The 27,306-nt window shown below is 51.7% G+C and overlaps 2 protein-coding genes across 7 annotated transcripts in view; one reads left to right on the top strand and one right to left on the bottom strand.

Annotated features, from left to right (window-relative positions):
• Positions 1 to 27,306, top strand: part of LOC135403242 (thaicobrin-like) — a 56,430-nt gene that overhangs the window by 14,110 nt on the left and 15,014 nt on the right. The window contains exons 1-2 of one of the 3 annotated variants that reach the window (XR_010425334.1): positions 14,637 to 14,808; positions 15,927 to 16,005. The exons of 1 other annotated variant lie outside the window; for it this stretch is intronic. The gene's annotated coding sequence lies outside the window, so the exon portion shown is untranslated. Of the gene's footprint in view, positions 1 to 14,636; positions 14,809 to 15,926; positions 16,006 to 27,306 lie in introns of those variants that run through there. One more of the 3 variants, XM_064637072.1, reaches the window with a different exon arrangement.
• On the bottom strand, positions 1,569 to 26,832 carry LOC135403238 (butyrophilin subfamily 1 member A1-like). 4 transcript variants are annotated; one of them, XM_064637062.1, is made up of 12 exons: positions 26,675 to 26,832; positions 25,915 to 26,019; positions 25,236 to 25,583; positions 24,418 to 24,522; positions 23,829 to 23,849; positions 23,167 to 23,187; positions 22,504 to 22,524; positions 22,013 to 22,033; positions 21,525 to 21,545; positions 20,863 to 20,883; positions 2,874 to 2,906; positions 1,569 to 2,460 (listed from the first exon to the last, which is right to left on the bottom strand). In XM_064637062.1, the coding sequence occupies exons 2-12, from the start codon at positions 25,997 to 25,999 to the stop codon at positions 1,886 to 1,888; spliced, it is 1,272 nt and encodes a 423-aa protein (XP_064493132.1). In that variant the 5' UTR covers positions 26,000 to 26,019; positions 26,675 to 26,832; the 3' UTR covers positions 1,569 to 1,885. The 4 variants fall into 4 exon arrangements, with proteins under 4 accessions (XP_064493132.1, XP_064493130.1, XP_064493133.1 ...); XM_064637060.1 differs by lacking the exons at positions 20,863 to 20,883; positions 21,525 to 21,545 and having other exon boundaries at positions 25,915 to 26,832; XM_064637061.1 differs by lacking the exons at positions 1,569 to 2,460; positions 2,874 to 2,906; positions 20,863 to 20,883; positions 21,525 to 21,545 and adding exons at positions 18,558 to 19,873; positions 20,287 to 20,319 and having other exon boundaries at positions 25,915 to 26,832.

The raw sequence follows: 27,306 nt of genomic DNA, 5'->3' as shown, positions 1-27,306 counted from the left end.
TAGAAGAGGCCAGGGAACCTTGGGCAGCAGGATGGCCAACTTGGAGAGCTGGGCATTAAATGGAATGTCTCGAGGGCTCAGGATCCAAAGGGGCCTTGCTTCCCTCTTCCCATCCAGCTGGGAATAATGCAGGACATCCAGAGCAGTGACAAATGTTCCCTCCTGGCCTCCCAAGATGAGAACAGAAGGCCAGGCACCTCAGGGGTGTGTATGGCTGTGGGGCATCCTCCTGCCGCCCTCCTGGGAAACCTGCCTGCTCCATTCCCCCTGAACTGCCTGCAGACCAACACACAGAGCTTGGGGAATGAGCCTGGGGAAGGATCAGAGATCTGTGTGCAGTCACGGGGCCATTAGTTCTCATAAAGCCCAGGGCTGGAATCCTGCTTATGGCCCAGCTTCCTCCATGCAGGATCCTGAATTCCACTGTGCATGGTCACTGCAGCCAAGGCTGTCCCCAGCCTTCACACCCCAACCAGTCCCTCTGTGCTGGTTAGTACAAGGACCAGCAGCACCTCTCCTTGTGAACTCCTCCACCACCCGTGTCACAGAGTGATCTCCTCACCCTGCAGGGACCTCCTGTGCTGTCCCCCCAGCAGATATCAGGAAGGTTGAGGTCCCCCATGAGATCGAGCGCCCGTAACCCTGAGGCCATTTCCAGCTTTCTGTAAAAGGCCTCAGCGACTTCCTGATCAGGTGGCTGGTAGAAAACAACCACAACAGTGTTATACATACAATCCTTTAGGTTGGAAAAACCCTCTAAGATCATCGAGTCCAACCACCAACCCAGCAATGCCAAGCCCACCACTAATCATGTCCCCAAGAGCCAAATCCATACAGCTTTTAAAGCTCTGCAGGATTGGTGACACCACCACTGCTCTGGGCAGCTGTGCCAGGGCTGGACAACCCTTTCTGGGAGGAAGTTTTCCCTAATATCCAACCTAAACCTCTCCTGCTGCAATTTGAGGCCGCTTCCTCTTGTCCTGTCCCTTGTTCCCTGGGAGCAGAGACTGACCCCACCTGGTTCCTCCCTCCTGTCAGGGAGTTGTGGAGAGCAAGAAGGTCCCCCCTGAACCTCCTTTCCTCCAGGCTGAGCCCCCCCAGCTCCCTCAGCTGCTGCTGGTGCTCCAGACCCTTTCCCAGCTCCGTTCCCTTCTCTGGACACACTCCAGCCTCTCAATGTCTTTCTTTGAGGTGGGGTCTCACCAGAGCCCAGCACAGGGGGATGGTCACACCCTGAGTCCTGCTGGCCATGTCTGGCCTCAGAGAAAGCACTTACTGCTCTCCTCCACTTGCAGGGGGCAGCTTCCCCTACAGCAAAATCATCTGGAGTTGCCCATCTGGCAGTGCTGGGCATCCCCAGGGCACAGGTGAGCTCATCCCCGGGGTTTGTGCTGCTGGCAGGTGTGGGGACAAGCACAGCCATGGACCAGCCCTGCTGGCCTGACTTCCTGGGCTCCTGCAGGATGCACTGAAACCTTTTCTCCAAAGTGCCTGCGACTCCCACAGGCTACAGAGAGGTGGGAATTTCCCTCAGGGACAGCCTTGGTACTGACACACATACAGACAAATCCCACCAAAGGAACTTTATTGTGTACATTTACAAAGTGATCCCTTTTTGGTGTAATTGGTGTTCAAGAGGGAGAGGATGAGACACAACAACCACAAGTCGTGATTGGAGAAATTCTGATCACACAGAAAGGGTTGGTTTTTACCCTTGAGAGAGATGCAGCATTGGACCAGAGAGGTAATGAGACCTTTGCCCTTGGAGACCCTGCAACACTCAGCTGAACAAGGTCCAAAGACACTGAAGGCAGCCCTGAGGTTAACCCTGCTCTGAGCAGGTGGTTGCCACAGAAACCTCCACAGGTTCCTTCCAACCTCAGTCTTACTGTGAGTCTGAACTCCCCAGGTCCCTTAAAAAAGCCATGTCTTCCTCCTTCCTGGGACATATTTTCAGAAATGTCCCAGGACCCAGCCAGAACCAAGGGTGGACTTTTTTCCCCCCAAATAATGCCTGTGGAAACATGAAAATGGGAATCCCCTCATCAACACTGAAAAATGACACCCGTCCCTCTTCATATTCCAGAGAGACCCGAATCCGCCTGGGAGTCTTGATTTCAGGAAATTCAGTGGGACTAGGGGAGGTGAAAGCTTTCAAATCTGCAGCCTGTTTCCCCACTGCCCAGATGCCTTCCTCTGGTTTAAACTCAATATCACCCTTCCTTCTCACATCTTCTCTAGACACCCCCACAGCCCATCCTCCTACCACCACCGCCACCTCCACCTCCCAGTAGTGTCTCCCCGAGGTGAAGCCCTCACGGCCCAGAACACAGTGGAATGGGTCAAATCTCTTGTAGGTGTTGAGGATGTCCTGTTCTGTGTTATCTCGTGCCACACTTTTGCCATTGTAAGACAGGAGAAGCTCACAGTGGGCTGTGTCTGGATCCAGAACCACGTTCGCTGCAGGAGAGATGGAATCAACACATCAGGGCAGAGCTCGGCCCAGGACACATCTTTGCTGGGGCTGCCGAAGGAAGAAGCAGGGGGTGAGGGAGAGCTGGCAGAGTGTGGCATGGCAAGGTGCACAAGGTGACAACATCAGTGCAAGGAAGAGACACTGAAGCAGAGAGAACAGAGGGAGCAGAGAGGGAAGAGGATCATCAGCAGAGCTCCAGGATGAAGAATTGTGCACAGCTCACCAAGGACAAGGATCCTCCAGATTTGCCTGGAAGTGGGACATGCACCAAAGGAAAGGGAGGCTCAGCAGAAGCATGCCTGGTCCCAGCAGCATCACTTGCAGGAGGGGAACTGCCAGGAAGGGCCATTAAAGCAGGGAAGATGATTCAGCATCAGGAAAGACCAGACTTAGTTACCTTCTTCTATAGGCACTGCGTGTCTTCTCCATGCTTTAAAAAAAACACAAAAACTACAGGTCAGAGGCAATGGAACACACTGGGGCTGGGTTAGCTCAGGGGAATGATATGCCAGTGGAGGTGCACATTTTCTGAATTGTTGTTATCTTTGTCAAAGTCATCTCACAGTGAGTTGCTTCAAAACTTCAGGGTCTGACTACATGGAAGGGCTCCACCCATTTCCTACAAATCCAATCACGCTGCCTGTCCTGACTCAGACATGCATTTATGGTCAGTTTGGACTTTGAGAACTGAAGGAATTTTCTTCTTAGTACAGAACAATTACAAGGAAGAGCCTAAAACCACACAGAGACCAACGGAAAAGAAAGTTTCTGAAAGAAGTTCTGTATTTGTTCTGTGCCCAAAACGAGGGCACACATGAAAAACACAGGGGAGAAAAAATGCCCAACTGAGGAGACTCCCACAAAGAGAAGAGAATGATACTCATTGAGTTCCTTGACTAAAAAAACCGAAAGAAACATCTCACCCTACACAGACTCTGTAAATCAATCTTTGTAAGGAAGAGTAGGACACTCACCTATTTCTTCATTGCGCTGCCCTGAACCACAAACACAAACACACACGAGTTATTATGTGGCACAGTCCCTTCCCTGGGATCCCCCACCCCCTAGCAGAAGGATGAGAGAGGTCAGAAAGAATGAGATGGAAGGGGGAGATGCTCTGGTTTTGCTCTGATTGCAGGGACAGCTGACCTGTATTTAGTTTCCCCATCATTTTTCCCCCTTCAGTGGCATCATTTTAGCAGGAGGTTCTGTTTCATAGCCAAAGGACTATTTACTGGCAATTCTACAAGCAACAAACAAACAAGCAAACAAAAATACAGGACCTCTTCAAGCAAGTTTGATTTTTGAAGGATTCTTAGGAATCAAAGAATCTACATTTTTATGAGTAATTTCCCAACAGCTCAGGTTTCTGTAATTTGCCCCTAAAGAACAAGAACTGTTCAGAACTATTTGACTACTTAAATTAAAAGGAGTGTCCAAAAGCATGGACAGCCACTCAGGGGAAAAATCCCAAGGATTGTTGAGGGTGAATTTTCACCTGATGATGGGGCCAGGGGAAGAGGAAGGAAAATATCTGCCCAGTAACAACATTTGGACAGACTGAGAGAAGGAATGAAAAGGTCTGGCAGTTTTCACAGAGGATTTCACCCAGGAGAAGGGCAGTGAGACTTACGCAGTGCTGCCTCTTGCCACTCTGGAAAACAAAAGCAGATCAGAGCGTCAGCAGCAAAGTTGGTGCCATTTCCCTGATCCACTTCTTGGGGTAGGGAGGAGGCTGAAATTGCTCCCAAGGGAAAAGCTGCAGCCCAGGAGCTCCTCAGGACCTGTCTTCCCAAGACTTTTTTGGGTCTCACCCACCCTCCCTGAGCCCGCTGTGGGCAGAGATCAGCACCGTGCTGCTGGAGACCTGAGCACGGGCTCCAGCTCCAGGGCAGCGCTGAAGGGGCAGCTTTGCAGCACCAAGGGAGGAGCGTGGGGTGAAATGTCCCCTGCAGTGCTCCCTAAGGGCCCTGTGCCTGTGCTCTGCAGTGCTCAGAACAGCTGAGGCCCCTGCACAATGAAATGTGCTACCCCAAAGCTTCCTCCATCTCTAGAACAAAAGGAGGCCCTGCCAGGCCCCCCAACCTGCCAGGGATTCTTTGCAGGTCAAGGCAAATTCTTGCTCCATTTCTGTGCTGGGGCAGAGGAGCAGCTGATGCTGCTTTAATGCCAACTTCCTTCTTTGCCTTCTTCTGGGAGAAAAAAGCTTTCTTTTCTTCACAGAAGTTAGGGCCGTGGGGTTTTAAGTTCCCTGGCACCAAACATGAAAAACACAGGGGAGAAAAAATGCCCAACTGAGAAGACTCCCACAAAGACAAGAGAATGATACTCACCAAGTTCCTGGGCTTGTTTCTCTGAAAAGGAAGAGAAAGCAGCACAAATGGGTTGTGGGCCATTGATTTGGACATCCCCTGTCTGCCCTCTCCTGGGACCCCCTGCACGGGCTGGAGGGCGGGTTTGTGCCAAGGCTGAGCAGTGCAAAGCCCTGTCCCACCCCCAGCCTGCAGCTCTGCTCCCCCGCCCATGGGGCAGCTTGTCCTGCTCAACCTGGGGGCAGGAAATGATCTCTGGCAGGTCCCTCATCTTCAAGGGCACCAGGGCACTCCCACCCTGCCACTTCTACTGCTGCCCCCACCCGATCCCATCACCAGACACCATCTTCAGTCACCTTGAATTTTGGATTCTCAAATTCACTCTCTCCTTCCTCCAAGCCACAAACACTTTTTTGTTCACTTCACACTTTAAAAGTGAAAAAAACCAAAGAAACCCCCCACCCTACACAGACTCTGTAAAAAATTATTTGTAAGGAAGAGTAGGACACTCACCGATTTCTCTAACGCAGTCCCCTGAACAACAAACACACACGAGTTATTATGTGGCACAGTCCCTTCCCTGCGACCCCTCCCACCTGAAGGACCACACAGGTGAGGAAAGAATGAGATGGAAGGGGGAGATGCTCTGGTTTTGCTCTGATTGCAGGGACAGCTGACCTGTATTTAGTATCCACATCATTTTTCCCCCTTCAGTGGCACCATTTTAGCAGGAGGTTCTGTTTCATAGCCAAAGGACTATTTATTGGCAATTCTACAAGCAATAAACAAACAAGCAAACAAAAATACAGGACCTCTTCAAGCGAGTTTTGTTTTTTTGAGAATTCTTAGGAATCAAGGAATCTACATTTTTAGGAGCAATTTCCCAACAGCTCAGGTTTCTGTACTTTGCCCCTAAAGAACAAGAACTGTTCAGAACTATTTGACTACTTACATTAAAAGGAGTGTCCAAAAGCATGGACAGCCACTCAGGGGAAAAATCCCAAGGATTGTTGAGGGTGAATTTTCACCTGATGATGGGGTCAGGGGAGGAGGAAGGAAAATATCTGCCCAGAAAGAACATTTGGACAGACTGAGAGAAGGAATGAAAAGGTCTGGAAGTTTTCACAGAGGATTTCACCCAGGAGAAGGGCAGTGAGACTTACACAGTTCTGCCTTTTGCTCCGCTGTAAAACAAAAGCAGATCAGAGCGTCAGCAGCAAAGTTGGTGCCATTTCCCTGATCCACTTCTTGGGGTAGGGAGGAGGCTGAAATTGCTCATGAGGGAAAAGCTGCAGCCCAGGAGCTCCTCAGGACCTGTCTTCCCAAGACCTTTTTGGGTGTCACCACCCTCCCTGAGCCCGCTGTGGGCAGAGATCAGACCGTGCTGCTGGAGACCTGAGCACGGGCTCCAGCTCCAGGACATGCATTTACGGTCAGTTTGGACTTAGAGAACTGAAGGAATTTTCTTCTCAGTACAGAACAATTACAGGGAAGAGCCTAAAACCACACAGAGACCAATGGAAAAGAATGTCTCTGAAACAAGTTCTGTATTTGTTCTGTGCCCAAAACGAGGGCACACATGAAAAACACAGGGGAGAAAAGATGCCCAACTGAGAAGAGTCCCACAAACAGAAGAGAATGATACTCACCAAGTTTCTGGTCTAGTTCCTCTGAAAAGGAAGAGAAAGCAGCACAAATGGGTTGTGGGCCATAGATTTGGACATCCCCTGTCTGCCCTCTCCTGGGACCGCCTGCACGGGCTGGAGGGCGGGTTTGTGCCAAGGCTGAGCAGTGCAAAGCCCTGTCCCACCCCCAGCCTGCAGCTCTGCTCCCCCGCCCATGGGGCAGCTTGTCTTGCTCAGCCTGGGGGCAGGAAAGGATCTCTGGCAGGTCCCTCATCTCCAAGGGCACCAGGGCACTCCCACCCTGCCACTTCTACTGCTGCCCCCACCCGGTCCCATCCCCAGACACCATCTTCAGTCACCTTGAATTTTGGATTCCCAAATTCACTCTCTCCTTCCACCCATCAGCAAGTGAATCACAAAGTGAACCACTTTTTGGTTCACTTCACACATTAAAAGTGAGAGAAAAAAGCCCAAATGAACCCACTACCCTCCACAGGCTGCAAAAAATCCTTTTCCAGGACAGACTTGTGGGGTATAGGGAGGAAGCTGAAATTGCTCATGAGGGAAAAGCTGCAGCCCAGGAGCTCCTCAGGACCTGTCTTCCCAAGATTTTTTTGGGTGTCACCCACCCTCCCTGAGCCCGCTGTGGGCAGAGATCAGCACCGTGCTGCTGGAGACCTGAGCACGGGCTCCAGCTCCAGGGCAGCGCTGAAGGGGCAGCTTTGCAGCACCAAGGGAGGAGCGTGGGGTGAAATGTCCCCTGCAGTGCTCCCTAAGGGCCCTGTGCCTGTGCTCTGCAGTGCTCAGAACAGCTGAGACCCCTGCACAATGAAATGTGCTACCCCAAACTTCCTCCAGACTTGGCAAGAACCTCGAGAGCACTTTGAAAAGCCAAGTTATTGTTGCTACAACATCTATTCCCACTTGCTTTGGTTCTGCAATGATTTTCCTGAAAATTACAACAGCATTTAATAAATTAACTTCACATGGTGTGTAGCCACTTGCCAAACCATTTCCCTTCCTCATATCCTCCAGAAATGTGACCCATAAATTCTTCCATTGGAAGAGTTCTCCCGTTTCTGGACAATGGAAAGTAAAGCTTACCTATTTCTTTCTGCAGCTTTCCTGTGTAAAGAAAGAAATGCAAATATTTTAGAAACTCATCCCCTCCAACGAGCACTGATGGACCCCCAGCAGGAGTTACAGCCCCCCAGGGCAGAAGGGCCACGGGGCCTGGACGAGCTGCAGCGCCCGCACGACCCAGCGGCCCCATCTCCTGCCAGGAAGAAAGAGAGGATTTCAGTTCCCTTTATTCCTCTGCATCATCTCCCATCAGAGGGATCTTTTGAAGGAAAGGAGGCCCTGCCAGGCCCCCCAAACTGCCAGGAATTCTTTGCAGGTCAAGGCAAATTCTTGCTCCATTTCTGTGCTGGGGCAGGGGAGCAGCTGATGCTGCTTTAATGCCAACTTCCTTCCTTGCCTTCTTCTGGGAGAACAAAGCTTTCTTTTCTTCTCTGACAGAAGTTAAGGCATTGGGTTTTTAAGTTCCCTGGCACCAAACACGTACCTGAGACACCAGGACAAGACTCTGGTTCCATCCTGGTGTTTCTCAACCCCCTTATCCCTCAGGACTAGAGGTGGCTGAGTAGGATGGCTGCCCAGCCCCTTCCCCAGCCCCAAACCTCAAAGGATGGTACCTTTAATTTTAAAGAGATAAACAGTGATAATAAGGAGAGCAACCACAGCAGCCAGGACCACGCCCAGGGCAATCCTCCAAGGATAGGCATCTTGGAAAAAGAGATCTGAAAAATAAAATCCCCAAAGGGAGGTTACTGCGCATGTAGCAATTGAAAGGAGATTATTTCTATTTCATACAAGTTCATTCCATCTGAATCCCATTGAGGGCGAAAACCAGACTGTGCTCCAGAAAAGAGCAAAAAATGACTTTAAAAAAAAAATTCATTTTTGACAATTTCGCACCTGTCTGAGGTTCATGACGTTTTCTGGAGGATTTTTAAAGGGAAGATGGATTTCTAACCAAGTGATTTCTCATTAAAACATGTTTGTGGTTTTTTTCCTTTGGGAAAAAACAAATATATATTTCCTTAGGCAACATAGGATCAGAAATAGGGTGACATGTGCATCAAGAGCAACACTCCAGTGCAGAACAGCATCACCAGGAAAAAGGTAATGGTTCCCCAAGGAAATAAAATCTCCAGGATTTGTTAATTTCTGAACTAGAAGAGGAGCAGGGTGGAGTTGGAAAGGACGTGCTGCTGCAGTGCCCTTTGTTATATGGTTAATGGTTCATCATTGTATCTCTGCTCTGATATATTCCCAGCCCCAAACCAATCACCCAGTGAAAAAGGAGCTTTCTATGAGACATGGAAAAATTAGAATTACATTCTATACCTGCAGGTGCTAAAAGGAGACACAAGGATTTATTTCTCCCACTAAACCTGTAGGACAGGATTTCACAGCAAGGGAGACTAAGGGCACGGGTTTGCTTCTCCTTTTTCCTTTAGCTCCAGGGTTAGGAATGTGCTTCTTTCAGCCAGGTGTCTGTATAAACTCTGCCACAGGGAGGGTTGTACCTTTGCCCCCTGACCGGCCCCTGCAGACGGCCCCGGTGGGTTTTGGCAGCACTCCTGCACCAACGCTGCCGAAAGCCGCGGCCGTTTGCACAGGTGGGATGGAAATGGCCTTGACACGCTGAGCACGTGTCCTGCCAGGGGCCTGGGGGTGCTGTGCCCAGCACAGCTCCGTGGGGCCCGTCGGCAGGGCCGTGCCCCATCCTCGACTCACCTGAGACGTAAAGGGCTGGTCCCTGCCCTGGTGTGTGCGGGAGGTGCTGCACCGAGCAGGAGAGTTCCTGGGTCCCAGCCCTGGTGAGGATGATGCTGCTCTCAGCTGCAAAGAGCCCGTTCTTGTCCTGGGTAGCGTTTTCCGAGAGGGACGGGAGATGGCGCCCGTGGGGATCGTGCCACAGCACCCGGGGCCGTGGGTACCAGCCGGCAGAGCGACAGGCCACCCGGATCCCCCCGTGCTCGTAGCGCTCCAGCGCGATGAGCGGGGCAGAGCCGCTGGCTGCGGGCAAAGAGAGAGACCCCGGCTGACCCTGCAGGCTCCTGGATATCGGGGGGATAACCTGCTTGGGCTGTTTCTCTCCCTATGTGGATAAACTGACAGAGACAAATCCCAGATTGTTTTTCAGACAAATGTCACCTGGAGTCAGGACATTTCTTGCAGTCTCTTTCATGGAACTGAGACATTTGCTCTGAAGGCCACTACTGCAGCAAAATAATGCACTGGCCTGAATATTAAAATATAAAAGCACCTCGATGTTCTTTCCTTATTAGCCAATGACAGATTTTTTTTTTATACCTGATTTATGAAGAAAACCATATCAAAACCACTTCTGAAGGAGGAAGTATTTAATGAGCTCTTTATGACTGCTCGGTGGGCAATTTTACATCTCTGAGACATTCTTGATATTTTACACAAAGGGAATTAATAAAACCCTACTTCCAAAGCAACCACCTGAGACTGTTTCACGACAGAAGGACAGGGAACAAGAGCACTGGCTGTGAGCAAGTAAATTAGAGGTACCGGGGACACCAACTACAGACCTGTCACCTGGAGCTCCACCAGAGCATCGTCATAATCTGAGCCACGTTGAACAAAGCAGGTGTAATTCCCTGTGTCAGAGAGTTGGACACGGAAGATCCTCAAGTCCGCGCTGCCCTTGGCAAGGCCGTCCTTCCCCAGCTCAGTGCGCCCTTGGTACTGAACCATCTGCTCCCCAAACTGGTCCTGGCCCAACTTGTAGCGATGCACAAAGGGCAAGAACTGCTCCCGAAACCAGGTCACCTCCGTGTCCTGTGCATTCTGCCCCGGGGAGAAGCTGCAGGGCAGCACCACGTCCTCGCCCTTGGCCACGGTGATGGGGCCGGGGGGTCCAGTGACGTTGAGTGGAGCTGGGAGAGACCCCGTAGGCAGAAGAGAGAAGTGTGAGTTTGCTGAGGCAGCTGAGCTGGGACACAGCAGCGGCTGCTGCGCGTGGTTGGGGTGCTGCCGGGCCGGGCCATGGCGCTGGCAGCGTCCCTGTGCCGGGGCAGACGAGGGGCTGAGGGCAGCTGGCACAGGGACCCTGCCCTGCAGCACGGCCTGGACACCAAACAGCAAAGGAAAGGGCCTCACCCTGCTCTCTGCTCTGCTGTTCCCAGCGAGCTGCTGCACTGGCAGCCAGCAAGATATTCCACCTGGAAGCCATGGCACAGCATCCAGCAAGAACAGGGGGATTCTTACCTGAGTGCCCCTGAGGAACTTGGAAAACTAAAGTGGAAATGACAAAAGCCAGCAGAGAGCAGTGGATGGGGGAACCACAGAGCATCCTCCTCCCTGGAGCACAACCTGGAGATGGGGAAGGACAGGCAAAGGGCAAAAGGCAAGACAAACAAGGGAATTTAAAACCAACCAACCAACCAACCAACCAGGAGGAATTAATTTTGCAAAGGGTTCATTGCTGATTTCAGCCCTCTCTGGAATGTTGAGGGAAGAAACTTGGATGCTGAAGCTTGAAATCGATTTTCCCTCATCAGACTGACTTTGGTTAGTGCTTTATAGGCAAAGGACCTGACTGGGATCAAAAGTGGTGGGAATTTCCCATGGGAAAGCAAAGGACAGGCTGTACCATCTCCTCCAATTCCAGCAGAAAGGGGCAGTTGTTTTCCTATGGAGCCCTGGCTTTTCTGATCCAGCCTTAAGAAAGAGACACACAGGGGTAGGGGGAGAAGGACAAACCCTGAGCGAGTCAGGACTCAGTGCCTGCACCTCCCTGAGAGTGGGAGAAGGCTTTGGAGCAAGGGAAGCCAAAGAGTCCAAACACTAATCCAAGGCCAAGCCAAGCCAGGACCTGGCTCTGCTCTGCTCTCCCACCCACCCCCCTTTTTGCCACTGACTTGGTTCCACTTTGCTGACGGGAAGTGGAAACTGTGTCCGGTTCTGGCGGACGGCAGGGGGCGATTTCCGTCTGCGGATTCCCAAAAGATGCCACGTACCTGGAGACCCTGAGCTCTTTCCTGGACTCTGGGCTGGAGCAGGAGCTGCTTGGCCGTCACCAGGCACCTTGGAGGGGTCCCTGATCCCAGCTGAGCTGTCCGGAAACCGAAGCAAATCGTCACCCTGTCCCAGCCCGTCCCATTTCCTCCTGCGCTGCTTCCCTCAAAAATGAAAGTTGTTGAGTAATTTGGGGGTTTTGACAATGCTTTTGCTGTGAACATGCCCTTCTGGCAGCATGCCCAGGCACAGCCCTGCTGCAGGGGCTCTCCAGGGCTGCTCCCTGGGCTCAGGAGGGGACAGATGTGGCAGCACTTTGCACATCCCTGGCATGAGCCCAGAGGCCATTTGGGCAGGAGGGAGGTGATGGAGCCGGGATTCACCCCCAGAGGCAGTGGGTGGGAGCAAAGCCCAGCAGCAGCTTCTGAAATAGAAATTAAAATGAAATAAAATTTAGCTATGTTAATTTAGCTATGCAAGTGTGACTTTGAAAAATATAAAATTGCTTAAAAGTTTCTGCCCAAACTGTGGGCAATTAAGATAAAAATAGCACATAGGGAGGGGTGGGGAACCTAAAACTCTTTCAAATGATAAAACTTTATGTAACTACTCTATAATGGTAAGAATAGGAGGTAAAACTAAGTGTCTATTTAGATAAGGCAGAGTGCAAAAGAGTGTGTGTATAGATAATTTTAAACTTGCTAGTTTCAAACTGTATAAAAAGCTCTGGTATTCCTTTGCTCAGCGGAGTGCACTGGGGAGAACATCTGCCCCTTTCGCATTCCCCGGCCGTAATAAAAATGCTTTCAGATTGTTCAAAGGTTTCTTTGAATCACTTCACTCTTGCTTAAAAGCAATTGGCAGCCCAGAGACAAGGCCATGAAGGGTGGTTGGTTGAGGCAAAGCTGCTGCCCTGAGGGAGGCAAAGGCAGTGCCCGTGGGCGCTCAGCCCTGTGGGTTCCGGCCCCCTCCCAGCCCAGTCAGGCCTGGGGGCACCTGCTGGGGCAAAGGGAGCTGATCAGGGCCCTGGCCAAAAGGGGTGACAAGGAAAAGAGGGGAGCAGCAAGGGATGGGTCCAGTGACACAGATGTGCACTGCAAAGGACAGCAGAAAGAAGTGTAATGAGCCAAGCTCCTCACTGGTGCTGATTGCTGGGATCACAGATCCAGAGGTGTCACTCCGGGGAGATCCAGCCTGGCTTTTGTGACTGTACCTCTGCACAGCTGGGGATGGAAGCTGGAGATCAAAGCCAGGGGTCCCAGAGACCTGAGGGTGTCAGCAGAAAGGTGTGAGCACTAAAGCCATGTGGAGTGGAAGGAGTCAGGGAGGACAAGGCAGGGGAGAGGCCGACAGGGTGGAAAAGGGACTGGTCACCAGCACAACGGAGCCTGTCCCTGAGCTTGGCTGGCCAGTGAGTTGGAGAGCCCAGGGGCAGGCAGGGGTCTGAGTCAGGCCGAGGGTCCCTGCTGGTGTCAGGGGTGCCAGAAGTGTGGGGTGCCTGAGGGCTGCGTGTGTGAGGGCTGCGGGTTTGCAGAGAGCATCAAGCTGGCTGTGGGGGGTCAGAGGGCCCGGGGGTGGGACAGGGGCACCCCTTGGCCAGATGGGCTGTGCCATTGCTGGAGGTGTGTGCAGATGGGCACAGGAAGGCAGAGAGGGTGGCCTGGGTCACCTGCAGCAGTGACCCCCTGCCAGCCCTGCAGGAGGAGCGGACGTGGCTGCCTGTGCTGGGGGTGATGTGGGTGCCACAGGGGACCTGTGCCTTTGTCTGGTGGTGTGACTGGGCATGTCTGTGTGTCTGTGTGTCTGTATGTCTGTGTCTGTGTCTGTGTGTCTGTGTGTGTGTGTCTGTGTGTCTGTGTGTGTGTCTGTGTGTGTGTGTCTGTGTGTCTGTGTGTGTGTCTGTGTGTGTGTGTCTGTGTGTGTCTGTGTGTGTGTGTCTGTGTGTCTGTGTGTGTGTGTCTGTGTGTCTGTGTGTCTGTGTGTCTGTGTGTGTGTGTCTGTGTGTCTGTGTGTGTGTGTCTGTGTGTCTGTATGTCTGTGTCTGTGTCTGTGTGTCTGTGTGTGTGTGTCTGTGTGTCTGTGTGTCTGTGTGTGTCTGTGTCTGTGTGTCTGTGTGTGTCTGTGTGTGTGTGTCTGTGTGTCTGTGTGTGTGTGTCTGTGTGTCTGTGTGTCTGTGTGTGTGTCTGTGTGTGTGTGTCTGTGTGTGTCTGTGTGTGTGTGTCTGTGTGTCTGTGTGTGTGTGTCTGTGTGTCTGTGTGTCTGTGTGTCTGTGTGTGTGTGCCTGTGTCTGTGTGTCTGTGTGTCTGTGTGTCTGTATGTCTGTATGTGTGTGTCTGAATGTCTGTGTGTCTGTATGTCTGTGTGTCTGTGTGTGTGTGTCTGTGTGTCTGTGTGTCTGTGTGTCTGTGTGTGTGTGTCTGTGTGTCTGTATCTGTGTCTCTGTGTGTCTGTATGTCTGTGTCTGTGTCTGTGTGTCTGTGTGTGTGTGTCTGTGTGTCTGTGTGTCTGTGTGTGTGTCTGTGTCTGTGTGTCTGTGTGTGTCTGTGTGTGTGTGTCTGTGTGTCTGTGTGTGTGTGTCTGTGTGTCTGTGTGTCTGTGTGTGTGTCTGTGTGTGTGTGTCTGTGTGTGTCTGTGTGTGTGTGTCTGTGTGTCTGTGTGTCTGTGTCTGTGTGTCTGTGTGTCTGTGTGTCTGTGTGTGTGTGCCTGTGTCTGTGTGTCTGTGTGTCTGTGTGTCTGTATGTCTGTATGTGTGTGTCTGAATGTCTGTGTGTCTGTATGTCTGTGTGTCTGTGTGTGTGTGTCTGTGTGTCTGTGTGTCTGAATGTCTGTGTGTCTGTCTGTCTGTGTGTCCTTGTCTGTGCATTTGTCTGTGTGTTTGTGTCTGTGTGTCTGAGTGTCTTTGTCTGTGTGTCTGTGTCTGTTTCTGTGTGTCTGTGAGTCTGTGTGTTTGTGTGTAGTGGGTTTGTTTAGCTGAATAACATCCTTTCCCTGCGGGGGATCTAGAAGGAGTCATCTGATCTATATGGACCAAATAGATATTCCATATCATGTTATGTCAGCTCAGATATAAAAAGGCGAGGAGGAAGCTGCTGGCTGTCCTCTTCCAGGATAGCTGCTGGGAACAGCTCCTCGTTGCTTCTTGTGGGAAGGAGAATTTTAGTTAGTTTCCCGTGTCTGTGTGTTTGTAGTGTTCTTAGGTTTTTTTCCTTTTTTCTCTGTGTAACTATAAAACTGCCTTTCTTAGTAAATCCCGGGTTTTTACGTTTTTTTCCCAGCCCCCTTTTCTCTCTGGGGAGGAATCAGCGCAGCCTCGGTGGACACCTGGTGTTCAGCCAAGGTAACCTCCCACACCTAACCTTTATGTCTGTGTGTCTGTGTGTCTTTGTGTCTGTGTATCTGTGTGCCTGTTTATCTGTGTGTCTGTGTGTCTGTATCTGTGTCTCTGTGTGTCTGGGTGTCTGTGTCTGTGTCTGTGTGTCTGTGTGTCTGTGTCTCTGCCTCTGTCTTTTCCTGTGGTTCCTCCCAAGCCAGCCTATCCCCAGTCCTGCTTTCCCAGACCGTCTCCCAGCTCCAGGCAGCAGAGCCACCTGGCAACAGCTGCCCTCTCACCCTGCTGGATTTTGTGGCTTTCAGAGGGATGGGACAAAGCAGAGTGGACCCCCCTGAGTTCCCTACGAGTGGGGATGAGGCCATCAGCCCCAGGGAACACAAACAACTGCCTGGAGAATACAGAGCTGTGCTGCAAAGCCCAGCAAGTGCTGTCCCCATTTACCAGCTGAGCCATGGAGGCAGCACATGCCCTGCAAACATCTCCACCATGAACCCCTTGGCAGCAGGAGAAACCTGGGCAAAGAGCCAGGGCAGGAGCCAGCCCTCTGCCTGGCCCCAGTGTGCAGCCTGGACACCCAGAGCAGGGCCACTGCTCTGTGCCTGCTGTCCCCAAGTGCCCTCCCAGCGGGCTGGAGGTGCCTGTGGTGCTGCTGAGCCAGGAGGGATCTGAGCATCCTGCCCAGGGAGATCCAGGCTCCTGCAGTGCTCAGGGGCTCTTTTCAACCCCCTGCAGCTGGCAGGAAGAAGAGCAGCCAAATCCAAGTGTTAGATGAGGTCACAGGTGGGCTGGAAGCTTCAGGGCAGGGGGGGCCATCGCCCAGAGGAGGGGAGGGAGAAGCTCCATGGGCTGGTCCCCCAGACACACTCCCAGTCCCAGCTGTGCTCTCCAGGCCATCCAGCCCCTCTGCACTGTGCTCTGCTCACTCAAACAAGCTGCAAGTGCTGGGCAAGCTCAGTCCAGCCATCAGCTGAGCAGGAGATCAGGGGAGTGGGGAGCAGACTGAAGACCTGCCAACTCATCCCAAACCTCCCTTCCTGCAGCCAACCTGCAGGTGAGTGCTGACTGTCTAAAAAGTGCCAGAATAACATGACCTTTCCATCCTTGCTTCTCTGCTTTATCTTTAGGCAGTCCCCGAGTCCTGCCAGTGTCACTTTCAACAGGGAATCCTTCCTGCCCTCCTGTTGATTTTTTGTGCATTTGCTGACATCCAGGCTGGAAAGAGAAGAGAGTGAGACCTTGGTGAATGAGGTGGAGGAGATGAGTGGAAGAGGTGAGTTTCAGGAGGGAAGAGGAAGGAGAACTTTCCCTTCTTGAGAGGAAAACACTCCCATCCAGCTTCTGCTTTGAAAGAAGTAGGAGGAAAGCACCTGGAGCTTGTCCCAGCCTGAGTTTGTCATGGCTTAGGACTCGGTGGCTGCCACACCCTCAGCTGAACTTCTCGTGCTGATCTGTTGAGCCACCACCAGCACCAAAGACACCTGAGGTGACATCCTCAGCCCCTTCCTCTGCATGGAGAAAGAAATAGGATTTTGGGGTCTTTGGTTCTGGGTCTTGGGGTAACATCTCTCCTGGTCTGCACTGGTTTGTGCCCAGACCTGCCTGTTGTGCTCCTGCAGCCCCAGGGACTGCCAGGCTCAGGTCCAGGTGTCTGCACTGCAGATGTGCCCCCACCCACTGACGTGCATCCTCCCCCAGGGAACGGGGGTCTCCTTGGCCAGGATGTGTGCAAGCTCCTGGGGCAGGGACAGGACTGGGGCAGCACTGAGGCTGGTACCCAAAAGTCAGGCTACTGAAGAACATCACAACAACAGACAGGTGGATCAAGCTGCTGAGATTAAAGTGTCTGATGTGGATCTGGACTGGCAACATAAGGGGGAACTATTTCTGGCTTGATGGGCCCATGGCACCTCAGGTCAGGAGGGAAGAGATGCAACATACAGATGGGCTCATGACCAAGGGGAATTAACCATCTCCCAGTTATCCATGACTGTGAATCATGTGCTGCAATCAGTCAGGGCCAGGCAGGTAAAGCCTCTGTGGTGTGGGGGATGATGGTTGAAATCAAAATCTGGGGAGGCCTGGCAGAGTGATCCCATCCCATCCCATCACATCACACTCCCCAAACCCACCAAGGTAAGTGCTGTGTGCTGACAATGGTGGGAACAGTCCCTGGATGGCTGGAGACACATCCTGTGCCTCATGGCCCTGCCTGGAACACCATCCTGGGCCTGGAAAAGCAACTCCTGCGGTGACATGGCCCCCCAGCCAGAATTGAATGGGACAATGGGGCTCCTTTCAAAAACAGCCTCACAGACACCTGGGCAGAGAGCTCAGGATGGAGTGGGTGGATCATATTCCCTGTCATGCACCAGCCTCTGGGAAAGTGCAATGGTACAATGGACTGTTGAAAACCACATGGAAAGCAATGGGTGGTGAGGCCTTCAAACACTGGGATCTACATTTAGAGAAGGCCACCTGGTTAGTTCACACTCCAGCCTCCACCAACCGAGCTGGCCCTGCCCAGTCAGAACCCCCACATAGCACAGAAGGCCATAAAGTCCCTGTGGTGCACATGAGATATGTTTGGAGACAACACTTTGGATCAGTCCTGCCTCAAGCAAAGGCAAAGCTGTGCGTGGGATTGGTTTTGCTCAGGGACTTGGTGAGTGATGCAGAGGGATGGGGAAAGACAATTTGTACCTCCAGGGGATTTGATTTTTGGGTGAGAACAGCCTGTACTGTTGAATTGCACATGTAATACTGGTTGCTGAATGCCACTGCCACTGTGTCCTGTAAGTGCCATGGAGAATGAGAGTGGACTGCTCCAGTTACACCAGTGATGGACTAAATGAACTCAGGAAACATCTTGGGGGATGGTCTGTGACTACTGAAATAATACCTTTGCTTGTTTAGAGTTCTATGGATATAGTTGAAAGGTGTTAAAGCTGAGCAGGATGTGGATGGTATAGACTAAGGGGTTGGTAATATCCAGGATTCAGAGATAGGAGGTGGAGTTTTAGCACTGGATGTTCAATACCATCCATGTCACATCTGGGGGGTATTTTTGGCAGGAAAGGCCAAGCGCCAGAATCCAGAAGTGTGTCATTTTTCCTCCCACTCTCCAGCAGAAAGGTGTCAGGATCAAACTCTGTGGATCCAGTCCCTGCCACCACCAGCAGTCCCCTCCTCATCCCTTGGAGCCACAGCTCCAAACAGGTGGAGCTGAACAAAGCAGTGAAATGAGGACTCACAGGGAGCTGAAGACAGCAGTGGTGTGGGAGGCGGCCCCGGGGAAGGGAACATCAGGGGTAACCCCCAGTGCCCTGAGCCAAGCTCAGAAGGAGAGCTCTGGAGCCACCCCCCAGTGCCCAGAGGGAGAGAGCAGCCACTGCAGAGCTGCCCGTGGCTAAGCCCCAGCTGCCACACAGAACCAACCCCCAGCACAGTGGAGCTTTTGTCCCCATTTTCCCACAGTTTTCTGGGCTGCAGGAAGGGAAAGAGTTGCCGTGGGAGCCCCCTGCCCCTTTGGCTTTGTCTGGTACAAACACATGGAGCCAGCAGCATGGGAATGGCTGCCACCTTGGTTTTCTCCCAGGGGGCCAGGGGACACCTTCCCTTGGTGTGGGGAAACTCTTGACAGGTTGTGGCACCCCCTCAGGAACCTCTCCGAGCTCAGCTGCCAGAAGGGGGGAGACCTCTGGTGACTCCCTGCAAAAGGGCTGGCAAAAAAGGAAGAATCATGTCATGCTGACGTATCAGCCGTAGTGAGGATCCCTCTGGGTGCACTTTGGGAACTGATTCCCAGGGCACCCGGCGTGCTGGAGTCACTTCAGTGCACACTAATAAAAGAATGCCTGGCTTCTAAAACTCACAACTTTGGTCTTGGAGGTTTCTTTCAAGAGCTGAGTTTAAGCAACAAAGCCACCACCTGCACTGAAGTCTCCCTCCTTACCAGTTCTGTTGGGGTGAAGCCTTCCCTTGGGAAGGTCCAGGCCTGCTGGATCTCCATGGAATGGAGGATCTGCTGTGAAAGCATGTGTGGTGTTTTAGGAATGGTGCTCCCCAATCAAGTGCTCCCACCCAGACCCTCCCAAAGCAGATGCTGCTCACTCCCCCTGCCCCCACCTCTGGTTGAGAGCACAAAAGGCAAAGATCATGGGTGGAGAGAAGAACAATTCACTGGAAACAGCAATGATACCATAAAACCAACAGGAACAGCAACAATACTAAGAAGAAAAGTGTACAAAGAGAGGGTGATTTACATGTCAAATGCTCACTGAGCCTGAGACAAGGAAACAATGGTTCCACCCTCCATGTGTAAGGAACAACCTCAGAAGCAGGAGAGAAAGTCCCTTTTCCCCACACCTGGAAATGATGTGAGGTGATCTCATAACACAAGGTCTTGGCCATGGCCTCTCCCACTGATCTGCACTGGGACCAGAACAGCATGTCTGGCCTCAGAGAAAGATCTTGGAGAGATGCAGCATGGAAGAGAGGTGCAGAGAGATAACGAGATCTCCACCCTGGGAGACCCTTCTCTTACTGCCTCCTCTTCATCAGGGCCACATTTTCAGACATGTCTCATGACCCAGCCAGAACCAAGGGTAGATGTCTTTCCCCCCAAATGATGCCCGTGGAAACGCGAAGATGGGAATCCCCTCATCAACACTGAAAAATGCCACCAGTCCCATTTCATAATCCAGAGAGACCCGGATCCGCCTGGGAGTCTTGATTTCAGGAAATTCAGTGGGACTAGGGGAGGTGTAAGCTTTCAGTACTGCCCGTTTCCCCACTGCCCAGATGCCTTTCTCTGGTTTAAGCTCAATCTCACCCTCCCTTTCCGCACCGTCTCTAAAAATCCCCACAATCCATTTTCCTGCATTCTCCACCTCCACCTCCCAGTAGTGTCTCCCCGAGGTGAAGGCCTCACGGCCCAGAACGCAGCGCCACGGGTTAAATCTCTTGTCATTGTAGTGGGTGTTCTGTTGTGTGTCACCTCGTGTCACTCTTTTGTCATTGTAAGACAGGACAAGCTCACAGTGGGCTGTGTCTGGATCCAGAACCACGTTCGCTGCAGGAGAGATGGAATCAACACATCAGGGCAGAGCTCGGCCCAGGACACATCTTTGCTGGGGCTGCCTAAGGAAGAAGCAGGGGGGGAGGGAGAGCTGGCAGAGTGTGGCATGGCAAGGTGCACAAGGTGACAACATCAGTGCAAGGAAGAGACACTGAAGCAGAGAGAAGAGAGGGAGCAGAGAGGGAAGAGGATCATCAGCAGAGCTCCAGGATGAAGAATTGTGCACAGCTCACCAAGGACAAGGATCCTCCAGATTTACCTGGAAGTGGGACATGCACCAAAGGAAAGGGAGGCTCAGCAGAAGCATGCCTGGTCCCAGCAGCATCACTTGTAGGAGGGGAACTGCCAGGAAGGGCCATTAAAGCAGGCAAGATGATTCAGCACCAGGAAAGATGAGACTTAGTTACCTGCTTCTATAGGCACTGCCTGTCTTCTCCATGCTTTAAAAAAACACAAAAACCACAGGTCAGAGGCAATGGAACACACTGGGGCTGGGTTAGCTCAGGGGAATGATATGCCAGTGGAGGTGCACATTTTCTGAATTGTTGTTATCTTTGTCAAAGTCATCTCACAGCGAGTTGCTTCAAAACTTCAGGGTCTGACTACATGGAAGGGCTCCACCCATTTCCTACAAATCCAATCACGCTGCCTGTCCTGACCAACTGAGAAGACTTCTATGAAGAGAAGACAGTGATATTCACCGAATTCCTGGGCTCAGCCTGGGGGCAGGAAATGATCTCTGGCAGGTCCCTCATCTCCAAGGGCACCAGGGCACTCCCACCCTGCCACTTCTACTGCTGCCCCCACCCGGTCCCATCCCCACACACCATCTTCAGTCAACTTTAATTTTTCATTCTCAAATTCATTCTCTCTTTCCTTTTTGGTTGACTTCACATTTTAAAACTGAAAAAAAAACCAAAGAATCCCCCCACCCTACACAGACTCTGTAAATAGTTCTTTGTAAGGAAGAGTAGGACACTCACCGATTTCTGCATCGCGCTGCCCTGAACAACAAACACAAACACACACGAGTTATTATGTGGCACAGTCCCTTCCCTGGGACACCCCTACCCCACATCTGCAGGACCACACAGGTCAGGAAAGAATGAGATGGAAGGGGGAGATGCTCTGGTTTTGCTCTGATTGCAGGGACAGCTGACCTGTATTTAGTTTCCCCACCATTTTTCCCCCTTTCAGTGGCACCATTTTAGCAGGAGGTTCTGTTTCATAGCCAAAGGACTATTTATTGGCAATTCTACAAGCAACAAACAAACAAGCAAACAAAAATACAGGACCTCTTCAAACAAGTTTGATTTTTTGAGAATTCACAGGAATCAAGGAATCTACATTTTTAGGAGCAATTTCCCAACAGCTCAGGTGTCTGTAATTTGCCCCTAAAATACAAGAACTGTTCAGAACTATTTCACTACTTAAATTAAAAGGGGTGTCCGAAAGCATGGACAGCCACTCAGGGGAAAAATCCTGAGGATTGTTCAGGGCGAATTTTCACCTGATGATGGGGTCAGGGGAGGAGGAAGGAAAATATCTGCCCAGAAAGAACCTTTGGACAGACTGAGAGAAGGAATGAAAAGGTCTGGCAGTTTTCACAGAGAATTTCACCCAGGAGAAGGGCAGTGAGACTTACGCAGTGCTGCCTCTTGCCTCTCTGGAAAACAAAAGCAGATCAGAGCGTCAGCAGCAAAGTTGGTGCCATTTCCCTGATCCACTGCTTGGGGTAAGGACGAGGCTGAAATTGCTACCAAGGGAAAAGCTGCAGCCCAGGAGCTGCTCAGGACCTGTCTTTCCAAGACTTTTTTGGGTGTCACCCACCCTCCCTGAGCCTACTGTGGGCAGAGATCAGCACCATGCTGCTGGAGACCTGAGCACGGGCTCCAGCTCGAGAGTATGCATTTATGGTCAGTTTGGACTTTGAGAACTGAAAGAATTTTCTTCTTAGTACAGAACAATTACAAGGAAGAGCCTAAAACCACACAGAGACCGGTAGAAAAGAATATTTCTGAAACAAGTTCTGTATTTGTTCTGTGCCCAAAACAAGGGCACACATGAAAAACACAGGGGAGAAAAGATGCCCAACTGAGAAGAGTCCCACAAACAGAAGAGAATGATACTCACTGAGTTCCTGGGCTTGTTCCTCTGAAAAGGAAGAGAAAGCAGCACAAATGGGTTGTGGGCCATTGATTTGGACATCCCCTGTCTGCCCTCTCCTGGGACCCCCTGCACGGGCTGGAGGGCGGGTTTGTGCCAAGGCTGAGCAGTGCAAAGCCCTGTCCCACCCCCAGCCTGCAGCTCTGCTCCCCCGCCCATGGGGCAGCTTGTCCTGCTCAACCTGGGGGCAGGAAATGATCTCTGGCAGGTCCCTCATCTCCAAGGGCACCAGGGCACTCCCACCCTGCCACTTCTACTGCTGCCCCCACCCGATCCCATCCCCAGACACCATCTTCAGTCACCTTGAATTTTGGATTCTCAAATTCACTCTCTCCTTCCACCCATCACCAAGTGAACCACGTTGACTTCACACTTTAAGACTGAAAAAACCCAAAGAAACCCCACACCCTACAAAGACTCTGTAAATAGTTCTTTGTAAGGAAGAGTAGGACACTCACCGATTTCTGCATCGCGCTCCCCTGAACAACAAACACAAACACACACGAGTTATTATGTGCCACAGTCCCTTCCCTGAGACACCCCTACCCCTCATCTGCCGGACCACACAGGTCAGGAAAGAATGAGATGGAAGGGGGAGATGATCTGGTTTTGCTCTGATTGCAGGGACAGCTGACCTGTATTTAGTTTCCCCATCATTTTTCCCCCTTCAGTGGCACCATTTTAGCAGGAGGTTCTGTTTCATAGCCAAAGGACTATTTATTGGCAATTCTACAAGCAACAAACAAACAAGCAAACAAAAATACAGGACCTCTTCAAGCAAGTTTGGTTTTTTTGAGAATTCTTAGGAATTAAGGAATCTACATTTTTAGGAGCAATTTCCCAACAGCTCAGGTTTCTGTAATTTGTCCCTAAAGAACAAGAACTCTTCAGAACTATTTCACTACTTACATTAAAAGGAGTGTCCAAAAGCATGGACAGCCACTCAGGGGAAAAATCCTGAGGATTGTTCAGGGTGAATTTTTACCTGATGATGGGGGTCAGGAGAGGAGGAAGGAAAATATCTGCCCAGAAAGAACATTTGGACAGACTGAGAGAAGGAATGAAAAGGTCTGGAAGTTTTCACAGAGGATTTCACCCAGGAGAAGGGCAGTGAGACTTACACAGTTCTGCCTTTTGCTCCGCTGTAAAACAAAAGCAGATCAGAGCGTCAGCAGCAAAGTTGGTGCCATTTCCCTGATCCACTGCTTGGGGTAGGGAGGAGACTGAAATTGCTCCCAAGGGAAAAGCTGCAGCCCAGGAGCTGCTCAGGACCTGTCTTCCCAAGACATTGGGGGTCTCACCCACCCTCCCTGAGCCCGCTGTGGGCAGAGATCAGCACCGTGCTGCTGGAGACCTGAGCACGGGCTCCAGCTCCAGGGCAGCGCTGAAGGGGCAGCTTTGCAGCACCAAGGGAGGAGCGTGGGGTGAAATGTCCCCTGCAGTGCTCCCTAAGGGCCCTGTGCCTGTGCTCTGCAGTGCTCAGAACAGCTGAGGCCCCTGCACAATGAAATGTGCTACCCCAAAGCTTCCTCCAGACTTGGCAAGAACCTCGAGAGCACTTTGAAAAGCCAAGTTATTGTTGCTACAACATCTATTCCCACTTGCTTTGGTTCTGCAATGATTTTCCTGAAAATTTCAACAGAATTTAATAAATTAACTTCACATGGTATGTAGCCACTGGCCAAACCATTTCCCTTCCTCATGTCCTCCAGAAACGCAAACCCCATAAATTCTTCCATTGGAAGAGTTCTCCCGTTTCTGGACAATGGAAAGTAAAGCTTACCTATTTCTTTCTGCTGCTTTCCTGTGAAGAAAAGAAAGAAATGCAAATAATTGAGAAACTCATCCCCTCCAAAGAGCACTGATGGACCCCCAGCAGGAGTTACAGCCCCCCCAGGGCAGAAGGGCCACGGGGCCTGGACGTGCTGCAGCGCCCGCACGACCCAGCGGCCCCATCTCCTGCCAGGGAGAAAGAGAGGATTTCAGTTCCCTTTATTCCTCTGTATCATCTCCCATCAGAGGGATCTTTAGAAGGAAAGGAGGCCCTGCCAGGCCCCCCAAACTGCCAGGGATTCTTTGCAGGTCAAGGCCAATTCTTGCTCCATTTCTGTGCTGGGGCAGAGGAGCAGCTGATGCTGCTTTAATGCCAACTTCCTGCCTTGCCTTCTTCTGGGAGAACAAAGCTTTTTCTTCTTGACAGAAGGTAAGGTTGTGGGTTTTAAGTTCCCTGGCCCCAAACATGTGCCTGAGACACCAGGACAAGACTCTGGTTCCATCCTGGTGTTTCTCAACCCCCTTATCCCTCAGGACTAGAGGTGGCTGAGTAGGATGGCTGCCCAGCCCCTTCCCCAGCCCCAAACCCAGGATGGTACCTTTAATTTTAAATAGACAAACAGTGATAATAAGGAGAGTAACCACAGCAACCAGGACCAGGCCCAGGGCAATCATCCAAGGATCGTCATCTTGGAAGAAGTGGTCTGAAAAATAAAATCCCCAAAGGGGAGGTTACTGTGCAAGTAGCAATTGAAAGGAGATTATTTCTATTTCATACAAGGTCATTCCATCTGAATCCCATTGAGGGTGAAAACCAGACTGTACTCCACAAACGGACAAAAAATGTCAATAAAAAAAATCCGTTTTGGCAATTTCCCACCTGTCTGAGTTTGGTGACATTTTGTCTGCATTGTGGAGGATTTTTAAAGCGAAGATGGATTTCTAACCAAGTGATTTCTGATTAAATCATGCTTTCTTCTCCTTTGGGAAAAAAAAACAAATATCAGATTCCCTTAGACAACATGGGATCACAAATAGGGTGACATGTGCATCAAAAGCAACACTCCAGTGCAGAGCAGCAGCACCAGGAGAAAGGTAACGCATCATCAGGGAAATAAAGTTTCCAGGACTTGTTCATTCCCAAACAACAAGAAGAACAAGAGTTCAAAAACAAGTGCTGCTGTGGTGGAGCAATATCAAGAACACTTTTGAAGGAGGAAGCATCTTATGAGCTCCTCATGGCTGCTCGGTGGGCAGTTTGACCTCTATGAGACATTCTTGGTATTTTCAACAATGGGACTTAATGGGACTGTTTCCAAAGCAACCACCTGAGACTGTTTCATGACAGAAGGACAGGGAACAAGAGCACTGGCTGTGAGCAAGTAAATTAGAGGTACCAGGGACACAAACTACAGACCTGTCACCTTGAGCTCCACCACAGCCTCATCGTAATCTGAGCCACGTTGAACAAAGCAGGTGTAACTCCCTCTGTCAGAGAGCTGGACATGGAAGATCCTCAAGTCCGCGCTGCCCTTGGCAAGGCCGTCCTTCCACAGCTCAGTGCGCCCTTGGTACTGAACCATCTGCTCCCCAAACTGGTCCTGGCCCAACTTGTAGCGATGCACAAAGGGCAAGAACTGCTCCCGAAACCAGGTCACCTCCGTGTCCTGTGCATTCTGCCCCGGGGAGAAGCTGCAGGGCAGCACCACGTCCTCGCCCTTGGCCACGGTGATGGGGCCGGGGGGTCCAGTGACGGTGAGTGGAGCTGGGAGAGACCCCGTAGGCAGAAGAGAGAAGTGTGAGTTTGCTGAGGCAGCTGAGCTGGGACACAGCAGCGGCTGCTGCGCGTGGTTGGGGTGCTGCCGGGCCGGGCCATGGCGCTGGCAGCGTCCCTGTGCCGGGGCAGACGAGGGGCTGAGGGCAGCTGGCACAGGGACCCTGCCCTGCAGCATGGCCTGGACACCAAACAGCAAAGGAAAGGGCCTGACCCTGCTCTCTGCTCTGCTGTTCCCAGCGAGCTGCTGCACTGGCAGCCACCAAGATATTCCACCTGGAAGCCATGGCACAGCATCCAGCAAGAACAGGGGGATTCTTACCTGAGTGCCCCTGAGGAACTTGGAAAACTAAAGTGGAAATGACAAAAGCCAGCAGAGAGCAGTGGATGGGGGAACCGCAGAGCATCCTCCTCCCTGGAGCACAACCTGGAGATGGGGAAGGACAGGCAAAGGGCAAAAGGGAAGACAAACAATGGAGCTTAAAACAACCAAACAAACCAACCAACCAATCAGCCAGGATGAATTCACTTTGACAGGGGTTCATTGCTGATTTCAGCCCTTCCTGGAATGTCGAGGGAAGAAACTTGGATGCCCAAGGTTGAAATCAATTTTCCCTCATCAGACTGACTTTGGTTAGTGCTTTATAGGCAAAGGACCTGACTGGGATCAAAAGGGGTGGGAATTTCCCATGGGAAAGCAAAGGACAAGCTGCACCATCTCCTCCAATTCCAGCAGAAAGGGGCAGTTGTTTTCCTATGGAGCCCTGGCTTTTCTGATCCAGCCTTAAGAAACAGACTCACAGGGGCAGGGGGAGAAGGACAAACCCTGAGTGAGTCAGGACTCATTGCCTGCACCTCCCTGAGAGTGGGAGAAGGCTTTGGAGCAAGGGAAGCCAAAGAGTCCAAACACTAATCCAAGGCCCAGCCAAGACAGGACCTGGCTCTGCTCTGCTCTCCCACCCACCCCCCTTTTTGCCACTGACTTGGTTCCACTTTGCTAACGGGACATGGAAAGCAGAGCTGGTTCTGGCAGATGGCAGAGGGCAATTTCCATCCCATCTTTCCCAAAAGATGCCACGTACCTGGAGACGCTGAGCTCTTTCCTGGGCTCTGGCTGGAGCAGGAGCTACTTGACTGTCACCAAGTGTATTGAAAGGGTCCCCTGATCCCAACTGAGCTGTCTGAAAACCAAAAAACTTATCACCCTGTCCCAGCCTGACACCTGTTTTCTCTTGCACTGCCTCCTGTCAAAAGTGAATGCCCTTCTGGCAGCATGCCCAGGCACAGCCCTGCTGCAGGGCCTCTCCAGGGCTGCTCCCTGGGCTCAGGAGGGGACAGATGTGGCAGCACTTTGCACATCCCTGGCATGAGCCCAGAGGCCATTTGGGCAGGAGGGAGGTGATGGAGCCGGGATTCACCCCCAGAGGCAGTGGGTGGGAGCAAAGCCCAGCAGCAGCAGCTTCACTCTTGCTTAAAAGCAATTGGCAGCCCAGAGGCAAGGCCATGGAGGGTGGTTGGTCGAGGCAAAGCTGCTGCCCTGAGGGAGGCAAAGGCAGTGCCCGTGGGCGCTCAGCCCTGTGGGTTCCGGCCCCCTCCCAGCCCAGTCAGGCCTGGGGGCACCTGCTGGGGCAAAGGGAGCTGATCAGGGCCCTGGCCAAAAGGGGTGACAAGGCAAAGAGGGAAGAAGCAAGGGGTGTGTCCAGTGACACAGATG

This window comes from Pseudopipra pipra, chromosome 27 (genome assembly GCF_036250125.1).
Source record: "Pseudopipra pipra isolate bDixPip1 chromosome 27, bDixPip1.hap1, whole genome shotgun sequence".
NCBI lineage: Eukaryota > Metazoa > Chordata > Aves > Passeriformes > Pipridae > Pseudopipra > Pseudopipra pipra.
Note: the sequence above shows the minus strand (reverse complement) of the source record. Positions and strands in the feature narration are given on the sequence as shown.